The 11,684-nt window shown below is 29.8% G+C and overlaps 1 protein-coding gene across 1 annotated transcript in view; it reads left to right on the top strand.

The window, feature by feature from the left end:
* Window positions 1-11,684, top strand: part of LOC107446012 (kielin/chordin-like protein) — a gene marked incomplete in the record, with an annotated part of 171,960 nt that overhangs the window by 146,541 nt on the left and 13,735 nt on the right. The window contains 3 exon segments of the mRNA XM_071183690.1: window positions 1,111-1,212; window positions 2,692-2,790; window positions 9,154-9,252. Of these exon segments, the coding sequence (XP_071039791.1) occupies window positions 1,111-1,212; window positions 2,692-2,790; window positions 9,154-9,252 (300 nt within the window).

The raw sequence follows: 11,684 nt of genomic DNA, 5'->3' as shown, positions 1-11,684 counted from the left end.
CCTTACAATTAAATTATTAATTCCTTCGTATATTATTGGTTTAAGTTGTCGAAAATTAATATTTCAATTGTAAGGTTCGCATTAGCATACATTTATAAGAGTGGAGAAAAGTATATGCATTTTTTAATAGTTTTTTGAATATGGCTCTTTGAAGACGAAAAAGCATAGATTTTCTTACAAAATGACTGATAACTAAAAAACTAATCCAAATTTTTGAAAAAGAAAAAAAAACTTCTTCATTATGTCAAAACACAATTATGTGCCGAGTTTCGTGCCTGGGCGAGGCTTCTGGGGCGATATATTGTGATTACAGACAGACAAACAGACACACACACAGCCGTGTTTATTATTATGTATAGATTATCGGGTAGTTCATAAATTATAAAGCATTCATTTAATTTCAAGAGCAATGTTAAATTATGATTTTTTTGTATACATATTGTTATATCTTGATACCTGAATATACACCGAAGATCCATTACATTATGACCACCCTCCATCTATAACAATGGGCTCGCCCAGGTTTTCATGGTTTCTCGCCCAGGAACAATGTTTTCATGGGGCACATTAGGACCCATAATCCTCATAGAACAATCCCGACGTCTGTAAGCTACTTGAACATAGTTGCAGACCAGGTTCACCCATTCATGGCAACAGTTTTTCCTTGCTGGGGATGGTGTTTACCAACAGGATAATGCACCATGTCATAAGGGTCGAATCGAGGAACATTCTAGTGATTTTCAAGTCATGTCTAGGCCCCTAAATTAACCTGACCTTAATCCAATAGAATTTGTGGCCCTACTTGGAAAACCAAATTCGTGCTGCCACGCTACCGCCTCGCAATATGAGGGAATTGCAGGACCAGTTGGTGAGCGCTTGGTACCAGATACCTCAGACTACCTATCAGCACCTTGTGGAATCAATGCCACGGCGAGTGCTAGCAGTTTTGATGGCTGAAGGTGGTCCTACATGTTATTAGCAGGGTGGCTAATGGCTCTTCGGTGTATGTTTTATTACAATTTGGTTCAAAATGATACCATTTTATTGTGTTTATAATCCATGCAAATTAGTTAAAATTTTACGATCATTAAGTAAAGATTTAATTTGTAGGAACGCCTGGCATTCTCTGTTCTCCTCCTAAATGTGATGAACCGGGTTGTAGTTTGGACTTCTCAACTAAACCATGTCCTAGTTGTAGATGTGGTACTCAAGGTAAAATTTCATTATTGTGGTGAAAGTCATTTTTAATAATTTAACGATTTTCTTTTGTTTACTAAACTAAGACATACCTGAGTTGTAGATGTGGCAGTAAAAGTAGTCCTTAATTTATTCGTCAGATCTTACATTTTAAAGCTAAAGTGAACTTTATTATTCACATATAAAATATCTGTAGAAATACGAAAAATTCTTTAGGGAAATGAAATTCTATGAACTTTCTAGTAACGTTGCTGCATTTATCTCAGAATTTTTTACAAACAATAATAAAAAAATACAAAATAAAAAAAATGCCACTTAATTGAAATTCAGAACGAAATTTTTACATAAATCCTCATTTTAAAGGTTTCTAAAGAATTTTAAAAGAAATGCATTAAGTTTCTGAAAGGTGTTATATAGATTTACAGACTCTTGCTGTAAGTTTTAGCATTGATTTCATAGTTTATTATGTTTTGAAGAATCGTACACTTTTTGTTGTCTGAAAACCTAAAGTAAAATAAGCTTTGTTATTGATTTAGTAAAAAAGTTCAAACTTTTAAAATAATGATGTCACGCTCTTACATTTTAAAGTAAAATGATTACAACACATATTCAGAGTTTTCATTTAGGTTTTTCTAATCTCAAATAAATTTTCCTGAGCTCAAGTTTAAAATGATTTTTTTGTCCAATGAAATAAAGATTTTTATAAAATTTCAATTACTCATCCAGGAGGATTTGTATTTAAAGGTATAAAATATTTATTTTTCATACAGCAACTTTTATAAAAGATTTGATGTTCATTTTATTCTCTTCTTTAAAGAGCAGATCGACCACAGGTAATGAAGGGCACTCAGGTATTTACACTAATATGCTTCGGTAAATCCTAAAATTCTGGAATAGTTTTAACTACATGATGTTAGCTATAAAAAAAAAATCTGAAATCCGGTGAAGCTGAGAAACTTAATATTTAATTGAATTTTGCAAGTATCTTTAGATAAATAAAAAATGAAATTTTAAAACAAAAATATTAAGCATTTCAAGTTAAATAGTTTTATTATAAAGAAAGCTGAACTATAAAAAAGTACGAAAGCAGTGAAAGAAAAAAAATATGCATTTTTTTTTTTATTTATCTTTTAGAGATCAATTCTCTTATTGATAACAATAAATAAGCCGTTTTCAAAAATTAATGTAATTTAACTATCAGTGATTTTTTAAAATTTCACTATTTGCAGTGTTCCAATTAAACTAAATTTTATTTTATTACATGTTCAGTGTTTGTAAAGGCTTTGTGAGCAGAAGCAAAAACTATTCACTAACTTGTGTTTCATCTTGTATAATGTAACGTGGTAGTGGTTGTACAGCACAGAATCTGCATTGCGTACGAGATCTGCAAAGTGACTCGAATGCATTTTGAAAACATTGTATATTTTCCTATAAAGCATTTTGGTGAAAGTCATTTCAACGCTATATCGAATATTTATTTTCTTGATTTCACAGGAATTTCTGATATTATGTGCTCTCCTCCTAAATGTGATGCTGGTTGCACTATTGACTACTCATCTAAGCCATGTCCAGGTTGCACGTGTGGATCTTTGGGTAATTCATTTGGGAATTCGATAAGTATTCCGTAAAATACATACCTTTCATCTTAGCGTTTAGGCCACACTGGAAAATCAGCATATTTTGATAATTTGATTTTTCTGTTATCACGTGAATAAAAGTCAAAAAGTTACTTTTTTCCAAAGCAATAAAGTGGTTTTACAATATTTCAAGCATTTTTAAGAAGAGTTTACTACAGAATCGAAATCATCGGAAAGTATTAAGTTTATATAAAAAAACAAAAATTATTCCAATTGCGCATCTAAATTCCTCGTCATAATCTTCATGGTACATACTGAATTCTCACATAAGAATAATAGTATTTTTTTGACAAACTAAATTTTGAAATATTTTTTTAAAAGACCAAGTTTCTTAAATTAAATAGAAAAAAAATACATAAAATGAAGAACTACGAAATAAAATAATAAAGAAACCAAAAACAATTTGGAACAGAAAAATGCTTATTTTGAATCTAAGGAAGAAAAACAAAAAGATAAAATGATATACAGTAGGAAACCGATTAGCCGGAACGATCGGGACCATCACTATTCCGGATAACTGATTTTTCCGGTTTTCTGAATCGCTACAAAAAGCCGTTTTTTTATTGTTAAACCCTGGAGAAAAAAAAAATTTTTTTTTNATTTGGAAATAATCTTGAAAAAACGAAGTAATACAATAATAATTATTTCCAAAATGATGCTAGGGTAAACATCTTTCAAAAAAGAAAGAAAAATCCTAAAATCTTATGAGGAAAAAAAAATTTTTTTTTTAAAAATAGCGGGAAAATTTATCGAATTTCGCTCCGGTTTTTTGGTTTTCCGGTTTTCTGATTTCCGGATAACGGGTTCTGTACTGTATTTAACTCCATATCACCAGTGCAATAAGTATCAGAAAAGCGTCTTGTTCAAAAAGGCAATGGATCATGTGACCTTCTCAAAAATTTTAATATTTGTAATAGCGGATAACAGCATCCCAGATTTTAAATCCATAAGTTGTAATGACTCAGTGGTTAAGATCTTTAATTGTCATTGTAAAAAAGAGCCCAGTGGCTAAATGAAGTCCACCCATTTTCAGATCAACGGATTGGATTGCACTGAATGTAGGTCTTAATGACACTAAGCCTAAAAAAAGACTCAGGCTACCATCTTGTACGAAGGCGGTCTGTGCGCGGTGCTGACAATATTACTGCAATCAAGCCGTTATTCACGGAGTAATCACGAATAATTTTAAATATCTGACTTTTTCGAAATTCAATTTTTCTTATATTCTTCAACCAATTTTGCTCAAATTTTGTATTTTGCCAAAAATACAAAATTTGATTAATGTAATTCTTATATTCTTTATTCTTTAAAATGATACGAAAAATTGCATGACTTACAGTTCAAAATTATTTGGGTCATTCTAAAATAAAATAATAAAAATAATTTTTCATAGAATTATCTTTGGAAAAGGGAATTTCATAAATGTGTGCGAAAATTTTTTAATTCGCTTCAGAACTGCACGAGACATAGCGAAATACGCAAAAAGTAAAATTAAGATTAAGGGTCCCAAACTTAGGAACACTATCCAGTCCAAACTATTGGGATCCTCTGTTTCCCAGGTTGCGGCTATCCTCTATATTTTAGGAGTTACTAATCCGAATCCGTCTAAAAAAAAGATACGTTTATTCAGAGAAAGTACGTTTTTATGTCATATTTCGTAACTTTAACTACCGTCTGCAATTATTAAATAGCATACGTGAGGTCACCCCCTCGAGCCATTAGGGTTGAGTCTTAGAACGTGAAAATCCGATTATTAGATCAAAAGTTATTCAAGGTAGTCCATTTTTTAGGGGGGTTTGGCACACTGTACATCACAGGTCAATTACAGGTCATTAGAGTTCAGTATGGTCATCTAGCATATCGACGCACAAAAGCCACGCAATCTCAAGAAAAAAACAAAAACACATGTTTTAGCGTCAGATGTGTGATTTTATTACCATTTCGTGCTTTGAGTTATTCAACAGAAGTGACCTTGTAGACAAGGGATTTAATGTATCACAAAGCAAAAAAAAAAAAATATAAATAAAATAAAACAATGCAAACCATCAGATCTGGTTCTGTCTGGGTAACCAGGAATCAATGTGATCTGGGCAAACTATAAACTCTTGCATAGTTCAGTGCTTAAGATTGTTAATGATAAAAAATGTGAAGGTACCTCGTTTCTTTGCAAGATAAAAAGAAAACTTGATTAGGATAGAAAGTAAGTAATATAAAAATCATCCTGGATAAAGTTTTACTCGCCAAACACTTTATAAATTTGAGGCATTTTTAGAGACCTATAAATATTATTTCCTCTGAATTCCATTTAAAGTCTCAAATATTATTTCCTCTCAATTCCATTTAAAGTCCTGGTCTCAATTCCATTAATATTTCTGTTGAATGATCTTGAATAGGTTGAATTGATACGGAGTTCGCGATTACGCATCGGATCAGAGTTTTAGTTTTCAAACATTTTATCACGAATGAAAATACTCTTTGAAAAATATTTGTTAAAGCTATGAGTTTTTTTAATATTATGCTGTTGGAAGAAAGAAAATTATTTCTAGTACGAAAAAATTTGAACTTTTCATCATCATTGCAAGCAGATAATACACTTCTTTAAATATATCAATGATTAATGTAGGAGACATGACAACCCTAACATATACACTGAATTCAAGAATTTTTTTTGTTGCTGAATTGTTATTATTTTCAGTGTTATTGCGATTGCAAACACTGCCAAAAACTGCAACTGCTCAGAAAAGAAGATCCAAATTTTTAAAAAAAAATGCTTTGCCTGGGAATAAGTATTTGGATGATTTTTCCAGACTTTCCTTAAAATTTGCATAAAATTTGAATGCAATATTTAATTAGTAAGATTTTTTTTAAAAATTTTTTTATTTCTTTATTTATATTTTTTTAGAAATCTTAGTCTAATTTACCAGTATGTAGTACAGAAAAATTAAAAAAATGCTGTAAAATTGCATTTAAGTTAAATATTGAATCAATAATTCTAGAAGGTTTACTTGACATAATTAATGTATCAGGTAAAAAATAATCTGTGCAATTAAAAGGGACGTAATTTACAATTTTAATATCTGTTTTGAAGTTCACTCCTCGATTTTAAATTTTACTTCTTAAAACTAAATAGAACAGGAAAATTACTCTCTAAAAAGTTTTCTTTGATGACACTGCGTCATCAAAGTATGTGAATTGTTTAAAGAGCTAATTTGTTAAAATAAAATCGGATAAATCAGGCAAGTATTGATGCTTGACAATTTTGATTTTATTAAAATTTTTAGTATATATTATGTAAAAGTATTAAACTGGTTTTCGTAAAAACATTTTTTATGGGGGTCACAGCTGAAAAACCTCTGGAGTTTTGACAAAAACACATTTACAAGTGGCAATTCTTTTTGTGGGAAGAGTATATCACGGAATTGACAGTGATTATTTTAGCTAATCAAGCATTTAACATTCACACTAACTATTAAGACCTAAGTTCTTTCAGTGAACTTTTGTATCGAAGTATCAAAGGTCATTCAAAATTTTTCTAAAAAGAAAGCCCTTTTATTTATAATTTTACAGTCAGTCAACCAAAAAGGTATATATTTCTGGGAATACATACCGATGAGTAATATCTAAAAAATTAACATATACGGGAAGTATATTTGACGTGACCTCAAAATTGCTTTTCAAAGTCAGTAACTACCCTCGTCAAAACTCGACAAACATAAAGTTTGCTGGAATAAAAGGTCTTAAGATATGAATATGGCCTTAAGGTATGACAGAAACAAATTCAATTCTCAGATCCATTGTTAATGTTTCAAATTTTTTAAAAAAAAATACATCCCTAGTGTTTGAGGCCCGTACTGGGTAATAGAATACAGAAATCGTCAAGAGGAATTGTTTCTGAATTAAAAATTTAGAAAATCCTCGCCTCTATGTGGACTGTTCTTGCGTCGGAATTTTGCCATCCACGCTCTAATTGGAAAAGCAAAAATTATTGTGTCTCAAAAAGCACTAGAATAGCAAAATGTAAAATTTTCAATTTTTTTCCCCTAACAAATGAACTAAAAGGATGTAAATTATTTTCATTTCGATATAATTCGTTTATTTGAAATACAATTCAGTCTGGAGGAGTTGCAACTAGTGCAGGGTACATATAGATAAAATTCGAATCAGTAACCATGGATCTATGAATTGATTTTGTTTCATCTCAGTGATAGGAAGTAGCGCGCCACAAGTTGCGAAACTGCTGTAGTTTTTCTTAGTTTGCTGTATCGTGGTGCCACTTTTTTCTTTTAACAGAAATAATGTAGTTTCTGCGACCACTGTTTCTCATATACGTAAAGCCTCTTTTTAAACACGTTTCATGCTATACTGCAAGTTAAGAAAAGATCTTTACCAAGGATTTGGGTAATCATCCGCGACTTCGTATAGTAACGTTTTATTTCGTTAACAATTTAAACATATATGTGCATTCGAAACAATATAAAAACTTTAAAAATTTAAACGCGTTGAACAGAACTTTAATTCGTGCAATCTTTTACGATACGTATCATTGAATTATTATTGTAAAAAAAGGTTAAAGTTTCGTAATCTTACTGGAATCCTAGACTTGGCAACACATTTCGATACATAAAGAGAATATTCGTTCTTGAAAACGAAACAACTATATAAAGCAAGATCATTGGATTTGATAAGACCTCTAAAAATAGCGCGTCCTAGACTGGCATACCCTTAACAAATCAAATAAGTGTAAGACTAAGTGTTTTTCAATATCAAATCAAATAAGAATAAGTGTTTTTACTCTTGCTTCGATGTAGAAGAAAATCGTTTACAAGAAACAATATTTATTATTCTTTCGTCTGTTTCTTTAAATACGAACAGAAAGTAGCATTTAAATATGATGCAACTTTCCAATTTTACTGGAAGTGAAAGATTCAATACATTTTGTTTTCCTCATTTTACATAATTTAGTAAAGCAAGCAAAAAGAAGACTGTGAAACGGTAGACTTGTTCGAGATGTTGATATACATTCGCGTTGGGAGCTTGGCATACATTCGATTCGGCCCTTAGAAGGTTCTGTGAGAGATAAAAAATAATTAAATACTATATAGAAAAATCGGTATTTTATTACTTCAATGCAGACTATTAGTTATTGTAATTATCTCATACTCCAATTAATTTTGTGGTACTTTCACGTACTATATAATGCATATTTATTGTCAAATTATTTCGAAAATTTTATATATCTGTAGTTTTTCAGAAAAACCTGTTAGGTTAATTTTAAAAAAAAATTGGCATCAAATTTTTTAAATTTTTTTTCAAAAAATTTTTCAAATTAATTGGAGCTTGTAATTGCTAATAAATAAATTAATTAATAATTAATTAATTTGTTAATTAATTTATTAGTTTGCTAACTAATTAATTAACCAATTAATTACAAATTAATTGGAGTATGAGACAATTACAATAACTAATAGTCTGCATTGAAGTAATAAAATACCGATTTTTCTATATATTTAATTATTTTTTATCGCTCACAGAACCTTCTATGGGTCGAAACTAATGTTGCCCTCTAAAATTATTCCTCATAAGGCATACATCCCACTAGTTTATTTCAAAATTGGCGAGTCACACTTCCCTAGTTTCCCTAGTTAGACAGTCTCTCTCCATAGGGATAATAGTGTTTTCTTAACTTGCAATAGAGTATGGTTTACCATTGGAGAGGGTAGTTAACGCCATTGAAAATAGTGCAAAATTTCAGTTTCTTACTGCTTTAAGGGGAATTTTATGGTCACGTCAAATATACTCCATTCATATGTTAATTTTTTTTTACATTCAACTCATTGGTCTGTATTCACATAAATAAATACTGTTGTAGTTCGCTGTTGGTACAAATACACTTTCACGGTCGTCATTATGACCGTAAAATAGCTTTTAGAAAATAGCTTTTCTCTAAGAGTTTTAAACGACATTTGACCTCCGTCGCAAAGGTACACTGAATGTATTTGTCTTAATACTTAATGTCAACAGAAAGTAATGGTCAGTGATATGATTCACTCGTATCACGAAACGAATCACTGCTAGTAAATTGAGTTTTTCTTAAAATTCTAGAGAATCTTCAGTTTCGACCCTCCAAAACTGCAAGAATTTTTTTCGCTAAAACAAAAAAATAAGTGACAAAAACTCGTGTTTTACATGAAGATTATATCCTGAAAAGTTCAACAAAAATTAAAAAAATTAAATGTCCAATGCTACCTGACTCGAAAAGAAACTGACTCTTAAGCGTGAAATTTAATTTGTTGAAATAAAGCAATATTTTTATTTGCAGGTCCTTCTGATATTTTGTGCTCTCCACCCAAATGTGATTCTGGTTGTGATATAAATTATTCAACAAAACCTTGCCCTAGCTGCGCTTGTCGAGATCAAAGTAAATTTCAGTTTCATTTAGAAATTTATTATTACATTTATTTAGAGCTACTTTTACTGCCTAATTTCAAACTAAACAACAAAAACAAAGCAAATCACTTTACTGTGTAAAACGTAAATATTAAAAGCCAATTCTATTTTACTGAAATCGGAAATGCAGTGGTTTTCAAATAGTATTTATTTTATTATATCAATTTCATGAAGTAATACTGTGGCGTATAATGTTACTTCATGAAATTGATATAATAAAATAAATACTATTTGAAAACCACTGCATTTCCGATTTCAGTAAAATAGAATTGGCTTTTAATATTTACGTTTTACACAATAAAGTGATTTGCTTTGTTTTGCTTTGTTCTTGTATGGCGTATACGTTGTTAAGTGCATACTATGCTCCAACTTAGTACTTTCTTAATTCCGCTTTTCCCTCGCAGTTATTAATTCACTATTAATTTAAATTAAAATAGATAAATTTAAATAAAATGAATGATTATAAAAACCCGAATAGATTTTTATAATGTTTTTGTTTAATATTAGAATTTAAAAAAAATTAAGTCTAAGATAGAGCGCGATGATGCATTTTGCAGGGGGCGAATCTAATTCTATGTACTCCATAATAAATTCTACTTAGAAATTCATATATACTAATAATATAAAGTTATAAAAACAATTCATTTTTGTAAGGCTGAATAATAGTATCTGTTTTGCCGTGTGATTCTTAATTAATACAGTATGTTTTTTCAGCCAGCTGCCCAGGCAGTTAATTTTCTTGATTATTTTGATCGAAAAAAAACTAGCAATATATTTATAATACCATAGAATAATATGGTGTAATTATAGTACTTCGAAAAATAACTGATTTTGATTTTTTTTTTTAATCTTTTGAAAAATCTGTGTGTTGATGTGATATTAAGCCAACCTCATTAAATAACATTCAATAAATATGTTCAAAAAATGAATTTTTTAATTTAAAAAAAAAAGATAATTTAAAAAATGCGATTTTTATTGATGAGTTTTTAGAACATATGGGCACTATAAATCTTTGTTTTACAATTTAAACCTTTAAATAAAACGGTAGCAATCATATATATCTGAGAATAAATATAAATTGAAATTATTCAGATTTAATTTTTTTAAATAATATATTTGCTCATTTTTTAAACGTTAAGAGTATTTTTGATAGACAGAAAAACATACTGGAATAAAACAGCTAGTTAAAAGTAATTTCAGTTCAGATAGATATTGTATCCGCATGGTTTCGTAGCGCCGCACAGTGGGACAAAATCAGAAAAATGTGGCCAAAATTAGAAAATTAACTTCAATGTTCTAAAAATTTATCACCTATAGGTTTTTTGGGTCGCTGATTTCAAATTGATTTCTTTTATGAAATACTTTAATTTACAATGTTTAAGAATTATAAAAATTATGATTCAAGGCTTATTGCCTGCGAACTAGATCTAAATATTAGTGATAATATGACTGTGTTAAAACTGACTCTGAAACTATAAGTGATCTTGTAAGTTTAACATTAGAAGAGCGCAAGTCTGAAGAATCAAAATAATTACAGTTAGTGAGTTTTATGCTCGAGAGAACAAAAACTGAACTAGAAATTGAACGTATTCGTGCTGAGCCAAAAGAGAATGATATAGAGCTACTTGAATCTAATAATTCTCCAGATTCTTTGATTACGAGTACATTGAACATTGACCATTAAAGTGCCTAGTAAACCCAATAATTGGGAATTCTTTTCTGCATCTTTAGAACGAGCATTTATAGCTAAGTGTGTACTAGATAAATATAAGTTGGAGATTCTTCATAATCTGCTTGGTGAAAGATCGTCTAATATTATCACATATATAGGTGATGAAGATCTTTAATAATTATGAAAAAGTGAAAGAAATGGTATTTGGAGAATTTCATCCAGCGGCTCAATTCTGTCTGGACAATTTCAGAACAACCACACGACAGTTAAATGAAACGTACGTTCAGTTTGCATCACGTTTAACAACTAGTTGGGAGTACAATTTAAAATTAAGAAATGTGACTGATTTTAAAACATTAAATCAGCTAATACTTTCTGATAAACTCTTCTAAACATTGGACAGGGAAACCACTACTTATTTAAGCGTAAAATAATCGGACATCTGGTTTGAACCAATTAAACTAGGAAAGGAAATATATTTATTTATGACATCTCGTGGAAAACCATTAACTAAGAGTTCTGGTTCTTATAATGAAAGTCTTAATGAAAGAAATACATCTAAAACTTTTTTGTCTGATGTAAAAAGTTCGAAGTGCATTTTATATAATGAAGATCACCCCTTTATATGTGTTCTATTTATTTGAAATGATCTGTGTTGGAAAAAACACAATTTGTTAAAGATAATGAATTGTGTTTTAATTGACTTGGTAAACTTAAAGTGATGTCATGTA

This window comes from Parasteatoda tepidariorum, chromosome 7 (genome assembly GCF_043381705.1).
Source record: "Parasteatoda tepidariorum isolate YZ-2023 chromosome 7, CAS_Ptep_4.0, whole genome shotgun sequence".
NCBI classification, from domain to species: Eukaryota; Metazoa; Arthropoda; class Arachnida; order Araneae; family Theridiidae; genus Parasteatoda; species Parasteatoda tepidariorum.
Note: the sequence above shows the minus strand (reverse complement) of the source record. Positions and strands in the feature narration are given on the sequence as shown.